The sequence below is a fragment of the Halichoerus grypus genome, chromosome 9, assembly GCF_964656455.1.
Source record: "Halichoerus grypus chromosome 9, mHalGry1.hap1.1, whole genome shotgun sequence".
NCBI lineage: Eukaryota > Metazoa > Chordata > Mammalia > Carnivora > Phocidae > Halichoerus > Halichoerus grypus.
In genome coordinates, this window is record NC_135720.1 from 130983702 (window position 1) to 131007371 (window position 23670).

A 23670-nucleotide genomic window follows, 5' to 3' on the forward strand; every position below is an offset into this window, starting at 1 on the left:
TCAGTCGTTAAGCGTCTGCCTTAGGCTCAGGTCATGATCCCAGGGTCCTGGGATGGAGCCCCGCATCGGGCACCCCGCTCTGTGGGAGGCCTGCTTCTCCCTCTTCCACTCCCCCTGCTTGTGTTCCCTCTCTTCCTGTGTCTCTGTCAAATAAATAAATAAAATCTTAAAAAAAAAAAAAAAGGAAAAAGCATGACATCCACAAGTATTCTCTCCCCTGGTAGGTAAATTTAGAATATTTTGTTCCATAACTTTCATTCCGACTGACACAGAGAAAAAAAAAATGTAAGGCTTTTATTGAAACCTATGTGGCAAGACAAAGCCTCAGAAAGCAGACAGCTTAGATTTAAACAAGTACCGCATCAACGAGAGCCGAATCGGAGTTGTCCACAAAAGGAAGTTGTTCTTTATTCCAGAAATAGCTTTAGAAAGTAATGAGCGTGGTGCTAATTAGAGAGGAGCAGGGCAGGCTTGCCTATCAAAGCACCCACCCTCCCTGGCTGATGCTTGGAAAACAGGGAGGTATTTTTGAATAACCCTTTTAAATGCTATTCAGAGTTGAGCTTTGTACTTCTGTGTAACCACAAGTTGCTGCTCCTAACAGTGTCACCAGGTATCTTAAATAATTTTACTGGGGAAAAAATGACGCTTTGAGCACCAAAGCAAGAACGGGATTTTTAGTGAGTGTAGTGGGTGGCGTCCTGAGAACACACCGCTCAGGGTGGCCTGGTAGGCCGTGTGCGCAGGGAGCTGTCAGGCTGAGTGCACTGGGGTCCCGCAGTGCTTGTGCCACAAGTCGATGGCCTTGCTCACAATCGCGTCCGAGCTGTCCTGGGGAATCTGTGGACAAGCAAACCAGTCGTTGTGAAACTTCAGTGTGTACAACATTCTCGTCTCCCTCATTCGCTGCACCACAGCACTTACATCCCCATCCGCCGCCCCCCCCCCCAAAGTTTCTCACGACTTTTCAGAAAGTGATCATGTGAAAGGCTGCGGCCAGGATCTTTGTGTCACAGGCCTCCGGAGGACAGGCTGAAGAGCTCCGCTCGGACTACCCGGGTGTCAAGCCTGCACTGCCCACTGTGTGCCCCCCGGCAGGCTACCTGAGTCCAGATCCCATCTCTACAAGGGGGCAAATGACAGCCTCTCTTCCTAGGGCCATTCAGGATTATGCGGGAGACTCCGTGAAAAATACTTAGCATGGGCCCTGGTACTGTCAGCCACCAACAGGATGCTGAGGACTCCTGTACTCACCACGCCTTCACGTGGTGCTATTTACTGAGCCGCTATTCAAATGTTAATAGCGGCCAATTAAAAAAAAGAATAGATTCTGGGTCCAGTGAAATTCATCCCGGCATAAATCTCCTCCAACTCTCGCCTGGTGAAGGGTATTCTAAGATACACAGACATTCATTTAGACCTTTCCCTACATGCACTAAGTATATACTTAAGCACATGATCAAACCCAACTGGGATTCCGCCAGATAGTAACAGCAATGAAAGGGCTTACAAAATCCCCCCACAACATCAGGCTTCCTTTTCCACTAAGAAGGATTACTCGACCTTGCATGACAGATCTCACTCACCTCCTTCCCTTTCTCAACAAGCTTCCTGGTGGTCACATCAGGCGATAAGACTCTGGTCTTCATGCACACACTCACGATAACAGTCTCACTCCTCAGACCATCATCCCCCAAAGAGAGGATGCAAACTATAACCCACAGATCAACTTTAAGCTGAATTTTTCCAAGGGGAAAAAGTGTTTCTTATAAGGTAAAAATATCAGAGAAAGAATGTAATGCAGTAGGAAAATCTGGCTTGCTAAATGGACTTCCTTTCTAGATTCAAAATCAAATTTTAAAAAAAAGCACACTTACATTTTCCAGAAACTTTGTTATCTTCTCCGCACTGTTCAGAGCCGTTACTTTTATTTTAAAGGTTAATAAAATTTCCACAGCTACAAAAACTAGGATCTTACAGGATCCACTTACAACTTTATCCCAAACCCTATAAAAAAAATCAAGTGATATAATAAAATTGAGTTTGAAATTTATGTTTAAACATCTCAAATTACAAAATTAAATCAAATTACTCCTTTTAAGTATAAACTTCAGAGAAAAGCAGTAATGAAATAATCATCAGAAAAGCAAAAACACAACAAATCAGCCATTTTGAAACATATTTCACACACAATCAGCACTGGAAGGGAAAAAGGAATGATCACTAAAAAGTACTTGCTCTGTAAGAGATCCACCAGACACCCAATCCCTAATGTTTTAAACCTGACATTTAAGGGAAGGAAAGTCTTAAACCAAAGTTTGGATTTTATTAATATTGTGTAATGCTAATCTAATAATTAAATACTAAGGAATAACAAAAGCAGTATATGAAATGAGATCAATGCAATTTCATTTTCTAGTGGTTCAAATTCCTAAAACTTCTCCAAGAGCTTAAGGAGCTAGGGGGCACCTGGGTGGCTCAGTGGGTTAAGCATCTAACTTTGGCTCAGGTCATGATCGCAGGGTCCTGGGATCAAGTCCTGCATTGGGCTCCCTGCTCAGCAGAGAGCCTGCTTCTCCCCTCTCCGCCCCCTGCCTGTGCTCTCTCTCGCTGTCTCGCTCTCTCTCTAATAAATAAATAAATAAATATAATTTTTTTAAAAAGAGCTTAAGGGGCTAGTTATTGATCTGCAACCACTCTAGAAAAACTATTCTGATAATTCCTATACCTCTTAAAGTTGGTGTTACACTCTATGTGCTTAGTCATGTACTGTCTTGTGATGTTCTCTGCATGTCACCTTTCTTCCCAACTACCTCATACAGTCTTGGGGAGGGGAGAGGACTCTGAAATGCCAGCAACACATGTCTGAAACAAATGAAAGCTGAGTGTGAGTCTCTGATCTCTGCCCACCTTCAGCCACTTTGAAGATGTCACGATGGAACTAAGAAACAGGAAGATTTCCTCCAGATCAGGATCTACCACATTTCTGGAAAAGAAAAGCCTAGACCTATATAAGCTCCCGGGGATGGTTTCAGATGTGAATAGTGTACAGCATCCAACAGACTGAGGCCTTCAAGTTTTCTAATTGTATATTCTAATATTTCTACCATTAATTTGTATTCATGTGAGGTTAACGTTACTAATATTCCAGCATTTCTAACTGTATAAATAATAAGTAGAATCAAGTTGCTCTGTTGCCTGCCAGAGAAGTTAGCTTCAAATTATGGTATTGTCCTAAAGCAAATTCATACTCTGAAGGACGATCACATTTGAAAAACCAGGATGCTCCTCGGCCTTCAGGCCTTTGACCATCTCTGAAAGCGATACTTGCCTCTGTAAACTGGATTCAGGCAAGCACCCTGCGAAGCACCTCTTGAACCAGAGATCATAAGGAAGTCTGGACAGCGCGGAACACGTCTTCAGATGACTCAGCAAACGGCTATCTTCCAGATTCAAGTATTGTTCAAAAGCCTTTGGCTGATGATTAAACAGGAAGGGAGATTACTCGTTTCCTGTGACATAACATTACCCGATCTTACAGCCTGTGATGAATAAGATGAATTGAATGTACATGCTGAATGCAAGTAAGTGCTAGAAAACAAAACTTAAGACTCACCCAAGTCATGGGTGACGCAAAGTTCCCAGGTCAGCACTAACCAGAGCAACCAGCAACGTGGGACTGAGGGGTTTTCCAGGACGGCACCAGGCAAAACAAAATAGTTGTTCCCCCTAATGTGCCCCCAACAGCACTAACAAGGTTCCACAGCCAAAGGCAAAAGTCAACTGTTTGGGGGAACTAAGAAAGGCCCATGCCGCTCCCAGCTGCCTTAGAGCCATCAATGATATACTCAGGAAAAAGGGAGAAGGGGAAAGGGTAAGACCAAAGAAACAGAATGGGACCAAAATGGGGAGAGGGGTTCAGAAGAATGAGACAAAAAGAGCTGGACGTGAAAAGGGCCCACCAGTCCTAGACCACACCTCTGCCAAGCACTACTGTGCACCACGCCAAAGAGACCCCTACAACAGAGACATCCGGAGGAGACACTCCGTATCCTGCGTGCAGAATTCTCAGGAGGCAGAGAAATAACGTGGGGGGAACAAAGCACCTGGATTCCATCTGGTAGCCTCTCCCATGAAAGGTTAAGCAGCAGCCAACTCTAGGAGCCTGGGCGAGCTAACAAAGCCGGCTCCCAGACCAGCCAAATCCACCTGGCAAGCTGCTGTATTTAGGGTCCACTGGCCAAGAATGGCGCTTGGGGGTCAAGCCCTGAAGTCTGTATTCCTTATCCAGAAAAACACAACGACATCCCATATCACCTAAGCAAATGCAAATGTTTATTTTACTAAATATCTGCATCTCGCCCAAAGAACTAATTCATAACCCTTACAATGTTTGCTAGAGCCAAACCCCATGCTACATACAGGGAATAGAGTAAATGATGACATAATGACATAATGTCCCTGCCTTCAGGGAGCGTACAATCTGCTTGAGACAAACATATAGGGGCGCCTGGGTGGCTCAGTCATTAAGCGTCTGCCTTCGGCTCAGGTCATGATCTCAGGGTCCTGGGATCGAGCCCCACATTGGGCTCCCTCTCAGCGGGAAGTTTGCTTCTCCCTCTCCCACTCCTCCTGCTTGTGTTCCTGCTCTCACTGTCTCTCTGTCAAATAAATAAATAAAATCTTTAAAAAAAAAGAGAGAGAGAGAGAGACAAACATGTAATAAAGCTATCATGGGGTAAGCACAGGATGCTGGACACATTGAGGTGGGAATCCAAACCCAGGCTTTACAAGTCACCTTTTCCCAGAGAGGTGACATCTGAGCTGGCTTACAAAGAATGACGGGAACTAGCCAGGCAAAGAGAGGCCCACATATTAATATCGGGCCCAGTTTTCTCCTCTTTCAGGGGATCTCTAATTTTTTCTGTTTAACCAAATTCCTAGACCTTCTCAAGAACACTACACACAGCTCCCCAAAACAGGAGCTTTTCTCCAAAGTACAAGTTGTCAAAGGGCTCTTGTCCTCACCTTTCACCTCTAAAACCCTCTCTAGAATTTTGGGTGGTTCTGCCAATGGAATGTTTTTTCACAAACTGACATGGGTGAACACACACATACACATATTTATAAATTATGTCTCATAGCAAAGAAAATCTCATCCAAAAGTCAGTACAAATAAGATACAGATGAGTGAAAATTTTGAACTATTTATTGCCTCTTCCCTTACCATACTGTAAACTCAGTGAGGGCAGGGACTGTATCTATTTTGTTCACTGCTAGTTCTCCAGCACCTAGAACATTACTCAGCATAGTAAGCACTCAATATACAATCTTTGAGTCAGTGAGTATCATGAATTAAACGAAATGTTGAAATATGTTAATCAACATCTTGATAATCACTCAATGTACATCTTCCTGCCAGTCTTAAATTTTTCTAAATCTTTTTTCCTAATATGTTCATTATAAGAAATCTCAAAAATACAGTAAAGAATAAAGAAGGATATAAAGATCCCTTAAACTCACACTACCCAAAGATAACTACTGATAATATATAGGTTGTATAGCACCCAATTGTTTTCCGGTATACATTACATACACTTTTATTAGTTGGCCTCATACTGAATACACAATTTAGTATCTTGCTCTTTGCACTCAACATATTGTGGGCATTTTCCCAGGTTAATAAACAACCTTAAAGGGTGAATATCCCTAAATAAAGAGAGCTTCTAAAAACAGAGAAGAAAGGGGAGGGGGGTGGGAGGATGGGTTAGCCTGGTGATGGGTATTGAGGAGGGCACGTTCTGCATGGAGCACTGGGTGTTATGCACAAACAACGAATCATGGAACACTATATCTAAAACTAATGATGTAATGTATGGGGATTAACATAACAATAAAAAAATAAAAAAAAAAAGGAAAGTCATCACAAGAAAAAAAAAATTGTAACTATGTATAGTGATGGATGGTAACTGGATTTATTTTGGTGATCATTTCCCAATACATACAAATGTTGAATCATTATGCTATACACCTGAAACTAATATAATGTTATATGTCAATTATACTTCAATTAAAAAGTTTTTTAAATTAAAAAAAAAAAAAAAAAAAGAAAAAACCAAAACCTCCAAAGAAAAAAATGCAAATGACTCTCACCCATAAGAAAGATGCTCAACCTTGGTATTTAAAAAACAACAACAACAACAACAACAACAAACAAAACTACATTAAGGTATCATCTCTAGTAATCACACGACTGGGTATTTAGCCAACCAAAAAATATAAAAACACTAATTCAAGGAGATACATGCACCCCAATGTTTACTACAGCATTATCTACAATAACCCAAACTATGGAAACAGCCCAAGTGTTCACCAACAGATGAATGGATAAAGAAGATGTGGTATATATACACAATGGAATATTACTCAGCCATAAAAAAGAATGAAATCTTGCCATTTGCAATGACGTGGATGGAGCTAGAGGGTATGATGTTAAGTGAAATAAGTCAGAGAAAGGCCAATACCATATGATCTCAGTCATATGTGGAATTTAAGAAACAAAACAGATGTGGGGCGCCTGGGTGGCTCAGTTGGTTAAGTGTGTGCCTTTGGCTCAGGTCATGATCCCAGGGTCCTGGGATCGAGCCCCACATCGGGCTCTCTGCTCAATGGGCAGCCTGCTTCTCCCTCTGCAGCTTCCCCTGCTTGTGCTCTCCGTCAAATAAATAAATAAAATCTTAAAAAAAAAAAAAAAAAAAGAACCAAAACAGATGAACATAGTGGGAAGGAAAAAGAGAGGGAGGCAAACCAAGAAACAGAATCTTAACTCCAGAGAACTGATAGTTCCTAGAGGGGAGGTGGGGGGTGGGTGAAATAGGCAATAGAGATTAAGAGTACACTTAACATGAGGAGACTGAGTAACACACAGAATTGTTGAATCACTATACTGTACACCTGAAACTAATACAACACTGTATGTGAACTATACTAGAATTAAAATTTTTAAAAATCAATTAGAAAAATTTCACCCTTAAAAAAAAGCTATACTGAGGTATCATCTATCTCTCACCTATCGGACTGGCAAAAATGACACACCATGTTGGCAAGGGATACTGTAGGGAAACGCATTCATTCTCATTCACTGGTCATGAGGATGAGGTCTATGAAGGAGAATTTGGAACTATCTAGCAAAATAACATATGCCTTTACCCTTTGATCCAGTCAACCTATTTCTAGGAAACATATCCCCCAAATATACTGGTAAATAAATGAAAAGGTATATGCACAAAACTATTTATCCGTAACACCGTGTATAATAACAAAAGACTAGAAACATCCTAAGTGGCCAAAAGAGGACAGGTCAGATAAATGAAAGTATATACACAGAGTGGAGTAGAAAGAGTAGAAAGTAGAAAGAGTGGAAAGAGATTAACCAGAGAGGCCGGCCAGGTCACACAAGGAAGCTGTGAAAAGGAACAGGAATGTCTCTATATACAGCTGACCCTTGAACAACATGAGTTTGAACTATGTGGGTCCACTGATATGTAAATGTGTTTTAATAAATGCACATGCACATTATAAATGTATATTTTCTTCCTTATGATTTTCTTAATAACACTTTCTTTTCTCTAGGTTCCTTTATTTTAAGAATAGAGTCTATAATACATATAACATACAAAATATGTAATATGTGTTAATAGATTGTTCATGTTCTTGGTAAGGCTTCCAGTCAACAGTAGGCTACAGTAGTTAAGTTTCTAGGGAGTCAAAAGTTACACATGATTTTCAACTGTGTGGGGGCTTAGCATCCCTAACTTCAGCACTGTTCAAGGGCCAACTGTATTACTTATGGCATGATTTCTAGCATATATCAGGTGAAAACAGCAGGGTAGAGGAAAATGTGTATCACATGCTACTACTAAATCTAAGAAAGATAGTGAATATAAATACATATGTATATACACTTTTTTTTTAGTGGAAAGAGATAATATTTACATTGCCTGAAAGTTTTAGTATACAGCAAATGGTAGATGAGATTATATTTTACTGCTAAACTTTTAGGTTATTTCCAGTATTTCCATGACCCTCAAATTCTTACTTTATAAAGAAAAGAAAACATACCTCATCAACAGAAGGCAAAACCTGACAAAAAAAAAGACTTAACCACTCTGAGAGGAATTTATATTGAACTTAGGAAGAGGCTGTTAATAGTGTTTATTTAAAAAACAAAATAAACAAAACAACCTCTCTTTAGGATAGCTGTTAAAAAGCAGAGCAATGGCAATGAAAGTTAGTTCACTTACTTTACTGATAAAACACATTTAAGCCTGAGATGGCTTAAGGACGGTCTGCTCTGGAAAGAGATTAACCAGAGAGGCCGGCTAGGTCACACCCTGAAGTTGGATTCTATTTTCCTTGCCAAAGACAGGCCTCGTCAAAGAGCAACATTTCCTAAAGCTTGTAAGGAGAGGAGACGCTGTGATGTAACCCTATCAATCAGAATATTACGACATAATAAATGTGTCATCACCAGATAGAGTCTCATCTTCTTGTCATGTCAAAAACCCATTACTGCCCATTACATATACATTTCCCTAGGATGATAAAACAAGCTATGCTTTGTGATAACCAAATTTAGTTGGTAAAACCACAAAAATTTGAAAATGAGAGACAAGATTATAAAAACTCTACTTTAACAAGAAGCTAGGAAGAAGAGATCCACTAACCATAGTAATAAAAATTTTATGGGAAACTAAGCACAGCTTAAAGAAAAGATCACATAAACCAGTAAGTCAAATAGCAACACAAAGGAAATTTAACTTTTCTTACACATTCTGAAGAACTTGAAAAAAAAACTTTGTAACTATTTAAAACTATGTGCTAAGTACTATAATGTACATATTAAAACAAATCTCTTTTTTGAAGATGAAATTAAGGTTTAGTGGGCATTTAGTATCTTGCTGATTCAAAACTCATTTCTAAAAAGAAACTGGAGTTCAAGCAAAGCCAAGGCACTTTTCAAACAGAACAACATGAAGGAATTTTCCCTACCAGCTACCAAAACATACGAGGGAGCTATATTGAATAAATCATATGGTATTGGCCGAGGAACAGACAAATAGCTTGATGGGGGAAAAAACCCAGAAAGAGATACAAAAACATACAGAAATCTAGTATATGATAAAGGTGGCATTTCAAATCTGTGAAAAAAGAATGAACCGACAGATAGCATTAAGTGGTAGGTAGTTCTACTGCTTACTAACCGTGTGACCTTGGGCAAGTTACTTAACTGCTCTGTGCTTCAGTTTCCTCATCTATAAAAACAGAGAGGTGTGCTAAAATTAAGTTTTCATGAACAAAGTAAACTGCCTGGCATGAAGCACGAGCTTAACAACTATCAAACCGAAAGGGGAAGAGGAGGCTGACTGAAGGTTTACTGTAGTTAACAACAAAGAAACAAGGTCAAACCTGTGCCGATAACCAATCACAAACACAAATCCCTCACAAATTAAAGGACTCGATTTTAAAATGTTTCAATATAGAGGCACCTGGGTGGCTCAGTCAGTTAAGCCTTTGACTCTTGATTTCAGCTCAGGTCATGATCTCAAGGGTCATGAGACTGAGCTCAGCATCGGGCTCCATGCTGGGCGCTGGAGTCTGCTTAAGATGCTCTCTCTCCCTCTGCCCCTCCCACCCCACCCCCACTCCTGCTTGTTTGAGCGCACTCTCTCCCTCTAAAAAAATATTAAAATAAAATATTTAAATATTTTTTAAAAGTTAAAGTTTTTTAAAAATCTGTTTTTTTAATCTTGGAGTTAGAAAGGGTTTCCTAAATAAGATACAAAAAGCAAAATACTGACATATCCGATTGTATCAAAACTTTAAAAATCTCTATACAACAGACAGGGAGAAAAGATTGTGAACATATGTAATGCAGGATTAATATCCTGAATATATCAGTAACTCTTACAAATAAAAAAGAAAGATGCAAACAAAATAGAGAGGTGGGCAAATACAAATGACCAATAAGCATATGCAAAGCTGCTCAGCTTCACCAGAACATGAGAATATGTAAATTAAAATGAGATACCATTTTCACTATCAGATTAACAAAAATTTAAGAAACTGATACTATCAGGTATTGGCAATGGAGTGGAAAACAGAAAATCTTATCTGTTGGGGGAAGCAAAATCGGTATGCCTTCCGGGTGAGCAGCCTGGCAATTAAAAACTTTAAGTACATTTCTCTTTCAACCTAGCAATCCCCTTACAGGGACCTGTCCTACAGAAACACTCACATATGTAGAAAGGCTCATGTAGAAGGGCATGCGGACTGTCAGCATGGAACTGTTACATTAAAACACAGCAAAATTCTTAACAGGAAATAATATGAACACATTTTTAAGAGAAAAAAAAGTGGTTCTAAATGAGTAGCTCTCAACCCTAGCCACACTTCAGAATCACCTGAAGCTTTAAAAAAAAAATAGAATTCTGGGCCCCACCCACCCCCAGAGATTCTGACTTAATGGGTTTGGGTGGAGGAAAGGCACTGATAATTTTTTAAAAGCTCCCAGGTGGTTCTAATAGGAAGTCAGGGCTGAACACTACTGATCTGCACTGACTTGGAAAGCGCTCCAAGACGTCAAGTTTAAAAAAAAAAATTGTAGAGGGGCGCCCCGGTGGCTCAGCCGTTAAGCATCTGCCTTCGGCTCAGGTCATGATCCCAGGGTCCTGGGATCGAGCCCCGCATTGGGCTCCCTGCTCAGTGGGGAGCCTGCTTCTCCCTCTCCCACTCCCCCTGCTTGTGTTCCCTCTCTCGCTGTGTCTCTGTCAAATAAATAAAATCTTTAAAAAAAAAAAACTGTAGAGCCATATGAACAATATCACAATATTTATGTGTTTTTTTAAGTTATATATATAAAAATAAATCATTATATGCATGTGTGTGTGCATAGATGGGCATGTGTACATATGTATATATATGTGGATGTGGATGGATTCCATCCAACCTAATGTACATAAAACAGTCTAGGATATACACCCAGCTAATGACAGTGTTTACTTCTTAGAAAGTGGGGGATGAGGACGTACAGATATATACAAATACTGGATTCATCCAGATTAATACTTCAAGAATATACTTATTGTGTTATCAAAAATAAAGAATTCGTTAAACATAAACTAGCAAAATGCTATAGAATTTACTTCAATACTAAATAAGAAAGGCTAATTAAATCATAGTATAATCTGGATCTCTTGATTTAATTAAGCAAGTAACATTATGCTTCCATCGCCAGGCTTGTTTTTATTGAAATCAACTAAGTGGATTAAATTTTAAAATTCTGAAAATCAAATTTACGTAATTGAAATCTATAAAACACCCTTGTAACAGTGCTCTACAAAGCTAAAGGGTCTTCTCGCCAACTGCCCTGATGACTGCAGTTAGCACAGGGATCCTCAGGGCTCCATCGACCTCCATCAGCGCCCCTCATCTGGCCCTGAAACCACGATCTCGGTTACTGCTTTCAACAGAATTTCCAAATGAAACAACTCAATGATTTAAGAAAAGAGACATTCATTTTTAAAGGAGAGAAACACAGGGAAAAAACTAGAAAAACAGGATGGCAAAGAACCACTGGCTTATGCGGAGGGAGCAAGTACAGTGCCGCTCTCTGGACTCCCGAGCGAGCGCACCGCAGCCGGCCAGGAGGCTGCCCCGCTCAGAGCCATTCACCTCTCCTTCCTCACTAACAGAATCCTAGCTTAACAGATCACAACGTGCCTGGCTAAAACTAAACCAAACCACATTTCCCAGCCTCTGCTGCAGACAGAGGTGGCCAGGTGCCATAGTCCTGCCACTAAAAGATATGAGGAAGGAGAGTCTGGCCAAGGGAGACAGACTGGACTGGCTGCTCCTTCTACTCCTTCACTTTTGACTTCACCCTTCCTTCCCACCTGCCTAGAACACAGAGGTCACGGCTGTCGCTCCAGCATCCAGCTGTGAGCAAGAGAGGAAGGATCACCCCTACCAATGCTGGACCGAAAGGGCAGGAGCCCAGGGCCCCACAGATACCGTGGCACTGTGGCACCAGCTCTGGCCTGCCTCACCTCTAGACTTCTGGTTACGTGAGAGGAAAAAATAAAGCTTCAGGTAGTTGGGCTTTCCGTTATATGCAGCCAAATTCAAACCTTAACTAATTCAGAGAGGCAATTCTAGATCAAGCCGGTAGATCCTAGACCAGGATAAGGAGCAGAAAAGAGCAGGGGCTGCCAACTACAGCGTGCGGCAGGCCAAATCCAGCCACGACCGTTCCTTCATGCACTGTCAATGGCCACTTCGGTGCAAGAGGAGCTGAGCTGAGTGTTGGCAAGAGAGACACAGAGACACAGAGACACAGAGACCATCGGGCCCACCAACCTGGAAATATTTACTACTTGATCTTTTACGGAAAACATTTGTTGGCTCTTACTATAGAGGGTCCGCTCATAATTGTAGCGGCACGAGGAAGTAAGGCTATTTCCCCAGTACCACTGCTCACCCCTACCCCCGCAAGAGCCAAAAAAGCACCCCTTACCAGCTGGGGTAAAAACTCCCGGTACTTATTATTTAATTGGTTCACAAAGCATCGGATGATCCAGTAACAGTCAACACTATCCTCTACCATCTCTTCCACGGCTTTGGCAATGGCAAGAAATACTTCATCTTCTGGCTCCTGAAAGATTAATAATAAATCTCTGGTAAAGGGAGGGAGCCAGCGGAAGAGAGGAATACATATTTCTCTCATAAAAATGAAACCTTACCCCCTAACTTTTGAAGAGGCTGCATTAATAAATCAAAGTGGAACCAAAAAGCACACAGTCTACCACTGAAGAGAAGACGAGGGCAGAGATATGAGCAGGTAACCAAAGAAATCTATTTGTATCAGTGGTGCTTATGACTGTCCAGGTTTCAGACTGAGCACTCAGAGATTTTTCTACCTTTTAACATTTAAGGTCATCAAAGAAAACATAAATCATAAGCAAAGTGCTAACTCTCTCCACCCAAAAGTATTCCCAGGGCTAGAAGAGAATTTCTTTCAAAAGTATGTGATAAACACCACAAATAACTGGAGACATTTGTTAATACAGTAATTTGCAAAAGTTCAAGGACTCCAAAAGGACTAATAAAGCATCTTCTTAAAAAAAATAAAGCATTTTCTTTATTTCAAAGCATTCATACCTATCTTTAGAATTTTGTTCTAAGCACCTAATAAGTTAAAATGTCCCTAGAATCATAATTTTAGGAATCAGAAGAATGGCATTTCTCAAACCTTGTGTCAATACTCAGAATATGAATATAAACCTTCAAGTAAATTTCAACAAAGTAATCTTATAAAAACTAGAAACTCCTGAAAATCTATTCTGTTTTCAAATACCATATCTCACACAACATTACATTTTTAGGAGCACCTAGGTGGCTCACTCAGTTAAGCACCCAACTCTTGATTTCGGCTCAGGTCATGATCTCAGGGTCACAGGACAGAGTCCCACATCAGGTGTGGAGCCTGCTTGGGATTCTCTCCCTCTGCCCCTCCCCCAGCTCATGCACATGTGCACATGCACACATGCTCTCTCTTTAAAAAAAAAAAAAAAAAAAGATTATTTTCATCTAGGATTTAACAGCCAAAGGATTTTAGTGTAAAAAAAGAAACTAAAAAGTATCTCTCGAATCCCTTAAAACCCCAAGTTAAATCAAAATTCCTAATTTAAAAAAGCATTTCATTTTAGGCCTCCTTTCAACTTCTTAATATTCTATAAAATGTCCAAGAGTAACAGAATCACAGCAGGAAACAAACGGAGGGTTGCTGGAGGGGAGGGGAGCCAGGGGATGGGGTAACTGGGTGATGGGCATTAAGGAGGGCATTTGATGTAATGAGCACTGGGTGTTATATGCAACTGATGAATCACTGAATTCTACCCCTGAAGCCAATAATACATTATATGTTAATTAAATTAAATTCAAATAAAAATTAAAAAAAAAAGTAACAGAATCACAGAAAATAAATTTTTCTAAACATTAATTAACGTATCAGAGGATGAGAGAGAAGGAAGAAAAGGGGAAGACAGTCTCCTTTCTCGGACTCCCACCCCTTACTGGGCACTGTGCTGGGTGCTCCTGAACGTGGCATCTCACTGGCTCTAGGACAGTCTGAGGGGTAGGGAAGAGGACCAATGTCCTTGAGTATGTTCCCAGCCCTGTGTCGAGTGCTGTCACACCCTCTACTATATGGTAACACTAATGAGGCTGAGTGGGGCTTGATGACTGGGGAGACGTGCGGTGGCAGAGCCAAAACCAACACCTTGATGGTGTGTCTGCCCAAGACTACAGCGAAGATGTCTGGGCTTGGAGCACAGGCAAGCTAAGTAGGGATGAGGTGAAAACCATAACCTATCATTTAGATTTCTTGAACTAATAGATAATCTAACCTAATTTAATACATAATTTAAGAACTTGAAGAGTACTACCAACTTTGCTCTGCCAGAGATAAGCAAAATTTACAGAAGTTTGTTAAGATGGGGCGCCTGGGTGGCTCAGTCATTAAGTGTCTGCCTTCGGCTCAGGTCATGTTACCAGGATCCTAGGATCAAGCCCCACATCGGGCTCCCTGCTCAGCGGGAAGCCTGCTACTCCCTCTCCCACTCCCCCTGCTTGTGTTCCTGCTCTCGCTATCTCTCTCTGTCAGATAAATAAATAAAATCTTAAAAAAAAAAAGGTTTGTTAAGACTTCCGATTATTTTCAGGGCCATTCTCTCTTGATAAACTTAATACAAGTGGACAACCTCAGGTCTGTCCATGGGAGCCACATCATTCACTTCAAAAGAAAGAACAAGTCAAAACTCAAAGTGCTATGTGGGTAGGTTGCAAACTGCAATAAAAAAATAAGTTTCGGGGTGCCTGGGTGGCTCAGTCGGTTAAGCATCTGCCTTCGGCTCAGGTCATGATCCGGGGTCCTGGGATCGAGCCCCACATCGGGCTCCCTGCTGAGTGGGGAGTCTGCTTCTCCCTCTGCCCGCCCCCTCAGCTCATTCTCTCTCTCTCTCTCAGTCTTTTTAAAAAAAAAAAAGTTTTGGGCGCCAGGGTGGCTCAGTTGGTTAAGCGACTGCCTTCGGCTCAGGTCATGATCCCAGGGTCCTGGGATCGAGTCCCGCATCAGGCTCCCTGCTCAGCGGGGAGCCTGCTTCTCCCTCTGACCCTATCCCCTCTCATGCTGTTTCTCTCTCTCTCTCTCTCTCTCTCAAATAAATAAAAAAAAAAAAAAAAATCTTTAAAAAAAAAAAAAAGTTTTATAGAATAGCACAGCTTGCAGGCAAATCCTAATTTTGAGCAATCACTGTTTTAGCCACACACACAAAAAGTTAAAATGCCTAAAATAAACTTCCAATTGCATTAAAATAGCCAAAGCCCAAGAGCTATAATCATTCCTTTACCTGAACTTTCCCTCTTTCCCCTTTATGAACAACAAGCAGCCCAAGTAACTGGAGTTAAAGGTTTGTCAAAGACGGAAGTTTAAAAACAGGTTGGGGCCGGTTGGGCTGAGGCCGAGGAGGGTCAAAGTGAAGGAGGCAGCCCACTGGGCCTGCAGGCGAGGGCCAAGAGGTAGCTGGCACTACCGCTTCCAACCAGAGGAATGAGCAAAGGAGTAACTGTACTAAGGGGAGGCTTTTCCTATTTGCCACTGTCAGACAGGAAGCTGCAAACACAGAAGGGTGAAGGCAAGAAGAACTGGTGGTGCTGGGCTGGGATCAGAGGCGTCAGCGTGAACTGAGCCTTTTTCACATTCAGAGATAGAGACATATAAACATACATAGGTGTGTGAATGTGTGTACAGGATTTTATATATTTATAGAATGTATATGTATTTCCTAGCTCTGCCGACTGACAGGCCCTAGAAGCAACATCACACAGGAAACAAGCACATCTAGTGCTCCCTTCTTAGTTTCCAAATACCACACACTGTTCAAAACAGAAATGGCTGATTTTAGGACTGGGGTAGAAAAAGTACAAGATGGGCTTGGAGTATCTTTTTGTGCCAGAAAGTAAGGAAATGCTCAGTGATGGAACTTGTCATAAAAACACAGAGGAGAGCCACTGAATGTTTCTAAAGTGGGGCGCCTGGGTGGCTCAGTCAGTTAAGCATCTGCCTTTGGCTCAGGTCATGGTCCCAGGGTCCTGGGATCGAGTCCCGCATGGGGCTCCCTGCTCAGCGTATAGCCTGCTTCTCCCTCTACCTCCTGCTCCCCCTGCTTGTGTGTGCGAGCTCTCTCAAATAAAATCTTAAAAAAAAAAAAAAAAGTTTCTAAGGCAAAATATGATGCAGTCAAAGGCCAGCAAGACAGGACAGTCTAGAGTTGAACTAAGCATCAAGCATCAAACTAAAGTACCACTAACCAGTGGAAAGGAGGGACTTCGAGGCAACTTCCCAGCCTCCAGCTGATACATGCGGAGATAGACTTCAACCTGAGGTGTGGCATCGCTGACAAAGCGAACAACTTCCAGGGCATGAAGGACATCACAGTACTGCTCCTTGCGATACATCATCACCTGGGCATGGGATTCATGGTGCGGAGGCAGGATCCCTATACAGAGACCCAGAGGAAAAAATGAACGGGCAAAATACTGAGACACAGACCCAGATCCCTCTATTACAGAGAACCAAGTGAGAAGCTGCCCAGCACGATTAGACCGGAATCACACAGGTATTTAGTTACCACACAGATTCTGTTTTACAAATTCTCTCTATAAAACAGTCTTAAATTTTAAGTACTATCAGTATTTGAAGGCCAACTGCATCACTGATATTTAAGAGAAATATGATAAGGGCATCATAAAGCCCCTGAATAAGTGTGCCACCTAAACAACATAATAACCACATCAATTATCATAATGATTTCATTCAATTTATGACTGTCGGCCTAGGGCTCCCCCCAGCTCCTACAGACGTATCTCCAGGTTTTGCACTTGGTCCCTGCTATGGACTGAATTGTTTCCCCCCAAAATTCATATCCTAAAGCCCCAACCCCAATGTACCTATAAGTGGAGAAAGGACTAATAAGGAGTGATTAAGGTTAAATGAGGCTGTAATCCAACAAAGCTGGTGCCCTTCTGAGAAAAGGAAGCCATCCCAGAGTTTGCGGTCTCTCTCTACCACGTGGGGACAGAGTGGGAAGGTGAGCATCTACACGCCAAGAAGGGAGGCCTACAGCACCAACAACCAAACCAGCCTACACCTTGATCCTGGACTTCTCAGCCTCCAGAACCGTGAGGATATAAACCATTGTTTAAGCTGCCCGGTCCGTGGTATTTAGTGAAGGCTGCCCGAGCTAACAGTACAGGCCTCTCATCTCAGAGCCACCAACAACTCATCAAATCCTTCTCTTCCCCAACAGGCAAACTTGCTCACAAAGTGGCCTAGCTTCAGGACCACAGAAATCTCTAATTTTCGCTGATGAGGCCACCTTACATCACATTTTGATGCCATTTTATGCTCATTAACCCATTTAGACATGTCTACCTGTGAGGCTTTGGGGCAAAAACCTATCTTCTTTTTTCTTTTACAAATGGCATGGAAAAAGCCTAGTGGAAAGAGCACTGGACAGGCTTTCAGTCTAGTCCCAGGTCTGATAACACCAGGACTCTCACAAATGTCTCTCTGGAAACTTGTTTCCTCAGCTGTCAGAGGTGGGAAATGGGATGGATAGCATCTCACCAAACGTTCTTTGTACAACTAGCCCCAAAAGTCCACATGAAAAAACATGTACCAAGGGTCAAATAGATTTATAAAACGGTGATAATGAATTTTCAAGGCTCTAAATTCTGCTATTAAAAAAAAAAAAACATCTTAGGGGTGCCTGGGTGGCTCAGTTGGTTGAGCGTCCGACTCTTGATTTCTGCTCAGGTCATGATCTCAGGGTCCTGGGACTGAGCCCCACATCAGGCTCTGTGTTCAGCGCAGAGTCTAGTTGGAATACTCACTCTCCCTCCCTTCCCCCCCCCCCGCTCTCTCTCTCTCTCAAATGAATAAATAAAATCTTAAAAATCTTATTTATTCCAGCCTCATTAAATTTAACAAGACCGTATAGGAACATGGATTCTGGAGTCAAAGTTCCTGGGTTTGAACTCTAGCTCTAAAATTAACTGGCTGGGGGGCGCCTGGGTGGCTCAGTCGTTAAGCGTCTGCCTTTGGCTCAGGTCATGATCCCAGGATCCTGGGATCGGGCCCCGCATCGGACTCCCTGCTCAACGGGGAAACCTGCTTCTCCCTCTCCCACTCCCCCTGCCTGTGTTCCCTCTCTCGCTGTCTCTCTCTGTCAAATAAATAAATAAAAAATCTTTTTAAAAAATAAATAAATAAAATTAACTGGCTGGATGACTTATTTAGTTTTCCTACGCCTTAGCTTCTCCATCTGAAAAATGAGACTAATAATACCTATCTCATAGTTATTGTAATGATTAAAGAATGAATATACATAAAGTGCCTAGGAAGTATACAGCACGTACTAAGCTAGTATAAGTGTTAGCTATACATTTGACTAAGGATCACTCTTTGGTATAAAAAAACACAGATCCCGTATTCTAAAGAATATTCTGGGAAACAAAAGTTGGATGAGCTCGAAAGACTTTAGCTAACACGATGCCATGTTAACATTAGAACCTAACTCACCTAAATGTTCTTTGTCCCGACATAAAGCTTTACCTACCTTAGCTTTGGGGTTCTGTGCCAGGCTTCTGGAAAAGTCAAGGGAATACACTAAAATGTCCTCCAAATCTGGGCTAATAAAGACTAAACAGCTGTAATTCAACCTTCTTCATACTACCAGGGGCAGCACAGTGCTCCTCATGTTAAGCCTCAAACTAAGAGCTAGTTCTAAAAAGCTTCTTTCCGATATTTACCTAAATCTATCAGGAAGCAGGCCTGACAAGGTCCCTGAGTAATCAACACCTGTGCTGGGAAGCGTTAGCTTGTCTCCTACACAGTGTGGCAGTTCCAAATCTCCAGCATCTTTACCACAAAATAACAAGAAAGACTTACCTGATAAAGACAAGTGGGAAAAACAGAGGTGATGAACGAGTCTTGGCACTCACGAAATGTCACAGAGTACCACGAATCCACTGGTATTATTAACTCATAAGACACATAGTATTTCCCAGCAGAAATAGATAGTATCCGCATTACTGCCTAAAAGACATCCCTGGAAGGCTTTTTTTTTTTTTTTGATGTCTACCGGAAACACCAAGATTGAAGAAAAAAGTGCTCAGGGAAAAACTACAATAGTTGATACTTGCTCTCTAGACGTTACCTGGATGGTGGCCCACCAGAAACCCAAGTGCACAAAGACTGCCAGGACGTACAACAAAAAAAGGCATCATATAGTGCTTTCTAGTATGGGTTGTATTCCCCCTCTGCCTCCACATTACATAATCAGACTTAGGACTGCAGATTTCTCAAGTCCTGAAAATACAGTACATTTTGGAAAGAAAATGGGCTCTACCAACCTAAGCTCGAATCCTAGCTCAGCCACTTACAGACTCCAGGCCTTAGGTAAGTGATTTAGCCTGCGGTCTTTGTCCCCATCTGTAAAACTGGGATATTAATACCTACCTCACTGGAGAATTCTGGACTTACTCTCATTTTTTTTTAAAGAAAGAAAGAAAAGGAGAATGGTAATGGATGGATGTTATATGCATCAGCAGGCTCAGCAGTCATAGAAAAAAAATCTCGGCTCAAAAGGGATGCTGCCAGTCACTTGTGGAACCTAATATACTTTTTCTTCCACAGAAACTGAGCAGGTTCCTTTCTCCTTCTCCTTCAGCCACTCATCACTGAAATGTACCAATCTGTGCTTTTAGGAAGTAAAAACTCTTCCATTTCTTTCTGACTGAGAGAGCACTCATCAGGAAGTTAGAACTCTGCAGCTGGGAATCACAGAGGTAACAAAGTGAGAGCTACGACCTCAGAGTTAATTTAGCTCAATAGCCTCATTTTACAGGTGCAAAAACTGAGGCCTAGCAGGGTCTTCCTCAGGGTTACCCAGGTGATGGTAAAGCCCAGACCACTTCTTTCTCCAATACGATGCTCTTCCCACGCCCAGTTTGAGGAACACACGTTACTTTCTCTTCTATCATGACTAAACTGACACTCTTAGAGTCATACGTAATGTACTGCTGCTGAAGTCACCTTCTTAAACAAATGCTTTCACGGTGAGCAGTAATTCAGTCTCCTGAGAGTAGACCCGATACGCAGTAAAGGACCTAAAAAAATCCTTTTTCTGACTGATAATAAGATGACGAATAACCCCTCATTCAACACTTTTGAAGATAAACCTTCCAACCGTTGGGTCTCATACCTAGAAGCACCTTCCACACCAGCGCACGGTACATGGACGGGAGAGGGAACCTCTGACTAAAAGTACAAAGTTTCTCAATATCTAGAGGAAGGAAAAAAAAAAAAAACAGTTAGAAGCTTTTTACGCTGATCACATGAAAGTGCATTTCATTTTTAAAAAATTAAAGTAGAGTAACATTTCTTCAGAAGAATTCTACTCCAGTCAGTAAATCTAGGAAAGGCAATGCTGGTCTGATTTCTAGCCCAGGTGTTCCATCAACTAGCTGTTTAAAAACAATCAGTGCTTCATGGCACAGGTGATGCATTTTGCATATATTACCACATTCCCTACAACATAGCAGTAGGTACTATTTATAGAATTTATTTCATTTAATCCATACTGCAAGCTTGTTGGGTGCAGCAATTGGGGTGCGTGGGTGGCTCAGCCGGTTAAGCGTCCGATTCTTTATTTTAGCTTAGGTTGGGATCTCAGCGTTGTGGGATCAAGCCCTGCATCGGGCTCCCTGCTCAGCGGGCAGTCTGCTTCTCCCTCTCCCCCTCCTCCTCACTCATGCTCTCTCTCTCAAATAAATAAAGATTTCTCTTTTTTTAAAAAAAATGCAGAAACTGAAGCTCCAAGTAATTAAGTGACTTGATTAAGTTAGTACAGCTAGTGAGTGGCATGATCAGCCCTCAAATCTCTACATTTTCCAATAAACCACACTCTACTGTCCTGGACCTCATATCCCTCTACTTGTCAAATAAGAATAATTCCAGACATACTTAAAAAACACAGACTGTCTAGTGTGGATCAAAGATCAGGTGGGAAATGGTTTTGAAATTTTAAAAGCATTCTACACATATAAAGAACTATTCTTCCCTATGGTTCAGTTTATTTTATTCTAATCAAAAGAACAGACCTTATTACTACAAAGAAACTAAAATGTCAAGGCATAATGTAGTCTCAGTATTTCTACAGAAGAAAAATCATGGCCAAGAGTTACTGTGAATTTACCCAAAAGCTAGTAACACCTCTGAAAACTGAGAAAAGGAAATATATGGGAAATATGAGAAAAAACATCACTGACTTCTTGAGACCTTTCAAAGACATCTGACTTGGCCTTGGCAAAATATTAACTTGAAAAATCCATAACTTCTCCCAAAATATACTATTCACCTGTCATCCTATCACTAAAAAAATACAGCAGGTAACAAATACTTCTGAATGTCTTTTAAGATAGCATTTCTTTCAGGACAGCTGGGATGATTAAAACCCAGTAACTTTAATTTAGCTTGTAAAACTCACCCAGCCGGTCATCTTTTAGGAGAATTTCCAATGATTTCTTTTCTTCAACTCCACGAAACCCCACCTTCTCATAATATACTGAACGGAAGTTTCTCTGAGAGTCCTCAGTCATGTTTCATTCTTGGAGGAGAGAGAAAGAGCAGGAAGGGGGAAAGAGTGTGCTTAAAAACAAAGAATGAAGAATTGGGAATTTTTCCAATGATTTTCTGCAACTTCCCCCAAGAATTCGATATCCTAAAATAAGCTGGCTGCCCTTGCATAGGACTCAACATTAAGTATCTCCTTTTAAACAACTAACACCACCTCACTTATGTTCCTTGGCCTAAAACCAAGACATAAAACTAAAGTCCTCTGAGCTGCTAAAATAGATTTTCCAAGGTGCAGGCACTAGGGTTCCTACTTAGGGGAGTTCCTAGTCATTGCACACGTTCAAAGAAAAAAATTAGTGAAATATGAAGATAGACAAGATGTCATGCAAAAGGGGTTACCAAACCGTATCCACTAGGATTCCTTTTGTTTTATAAATACTATGCATTTAAAAAATTAGACTATATTATAAAATATTGGCAATGAGGATTCCGGGTGATTTAAATCTTTCTTTTGCTTAGCCATATTTTTGAATGGACATTTTGTAAAATGAAAAACTAAGCTGTAAAGTAAAAAGCCACAAGTCTGCAATTACCAAAATTCAGAGCCCACCACAGATTAACAGCACTAAATCGTAAACCAGAAGAGGGGCAGGAGCCTAGCCTGTTGACAAGTGATGCCACAAAGCTGGGGACAGAATAACGACTCAAAATCTGGCATCAGAATTCAAAAAGTTCAGTGGTCTCGGGTTCTTTCACAATAAACGTTCGTAAGACTGACAGCAAGTCATCAGGAAAAGGTCAAATTGGGTTGGCATTTTAAGAATAAAATGGATGTAACACATTTTTCAGGAAGTACTGGCACTACCTGACCCAAATGCTTAAAACGTCGATGCAAAAGAAAAAAATACATATATACATAAATATATGTTCTAGGAACCTGAGGTTTTAGAAATCCTGAGAAGTTTCAGACAGCCACGGTCTTATTGAAAAGATACGCTCTGAGCCCCTTCAGTCACAGGAAAGAGGAGGAATCGTTTAAAAAAATGAGAAATTCTAAAGGGTTCTGAGCTTTGGGGACCAATTAAAAAAAAAAATTCCAAAGCACTAAAACGCTAAATGAGTTCGGGGATTCATTTAAAAACAGCATCCGAACAGCTGCAAGGTGATGCGGTGCCCGTGGCCTAAAAACGCCATTCTCGGATTGCACTACAGCGGCGTACAAGTCCTGGAGGAAATACGGTAAGTGACACTCCGGCCCCGGAGCGTCCACTGCAGGAAATGCAAACACACCCTGGTCCGAGACCCCAGGTCCCGTTCTCCCTATTATGCTTCACCTCTAGTAGTGGAAACCACACCCGGGTTGAGACTAAGTGGTCCGGGGGAGGCAGCGGAAACCAGGCCCAGCGCGCTGACCGGCCGGCGGGCGACGTGAGGCCGCCGAGGACACGGACGCGCCCCTCGGGGGAGGGAGGAGGCCACACACCTGCACCAGGGAAGCCAGCGACCCGTAGCCGCAGCCGCCGCCGCCGCCGTCGCCGGACGTGACGTCAGTACCGGCCCGAGGGGCGGTGCCGAGAGTGCGCGTGCGTACAGAGCATGCGCAGAAGCTCCACTCCCGCTCAGACACCCGGTCGCTTGAAAGAGCAGAAAGGGTCTGGGGTGCGAGGCTCAGGCTGCCTCCTACCGCGGCGCCAGCCCCTGGCATCCGTCCTCTGTCTCCCGCCGCCCACACCTGGTCCGGAGAATCTCGCTACCCCCTTGTCCCCTCTGTGCTGGGCGGCTAGTGTTTGGGATGCTCTCTCCTCCGGGGCTGTAAGGTCCCCGCCTGCTGGAGACCTTGGAGCCTTGGGGGGATGCTCCCCAACCTGTCTGCAGTAGAAGACTCCTGTTTAGATTCTTTATTCCCCTTTTAT

General features: G+C 42.0%; 1 protein-coding gene across 3 annotated transcripts; it reads right to left on the reverse strand.

Annotated features, from left to right (window-relative positions):
* Positions 1 to 275: 275 nt before the first annotated feature.
* TBC1D7 (TBC1 domain family member 7) lies at positions 276 to 23335 on the reverse strand. Of its 3 annotated transcripts, none has more exons than XM_036085770.2 (8): positions 23241 to 23335; positions 21669 to 21788; positions 20385 to 20465; positions 16429 to 16616; positions 12575 to 12712; positions 3332 to 3477; positions 1878 to 2007; positions 276 to 840 (listed from the first exon to the last, which is right to left on the reverse strand). In XM_036085770.2, the coding sequence occupies exons 2-8, from the start codon at positions 21778 to 21780 to the stop codon at positions 754 to 756; spliced, it is 882 nt and encodes a 293-aa protein (XP_035941663.2). In that variant the 5' UTR covers positions 21781 to 21788; positions 23241 to 23335; the 3' UTR covers positions 276 to 753. The 3 variants fall into 3 exon arrangements, with proteins under 3 accessions (XP_035941663.2, XP_035941661.2, XP_035941664.2); XM_036085768.2 differs by lacking the exon at positions 23241 to 23335 and adding an exon at positions 23092 to 23234; XM_036085771.2 differs by lacking the exon at positions 12575 to 12712.
* Positions 23336 to 23670: the final 335 nt, after the last annotated feature.

Excerpts from the sequence above, each read along its gene's own strand:
- TBC1D7 (XM_036085770.2), bottom strand. The coding sequence starts at position 21,780 with ATGACTGAGGACTCTCAGAGAAACTTCCGTTCAGTATATTATGAGAAG. Across the intron at positions 12,713-16,428 it reads GAAGTCCCTCCTTTCCACTG|GAGCCAGAAGATGAAGTATT; the intron begins GTTAGTGGTACT and ends TTAATCTTTCAG. Across the intron at positions 2,008-3,331 it reads CCTGAATCCAGTTTACAGAG|GGTTTGGGATAAAGTTGTAA; the intron begins GCAAGTATCGCT and ends TTTTTTTTATAG.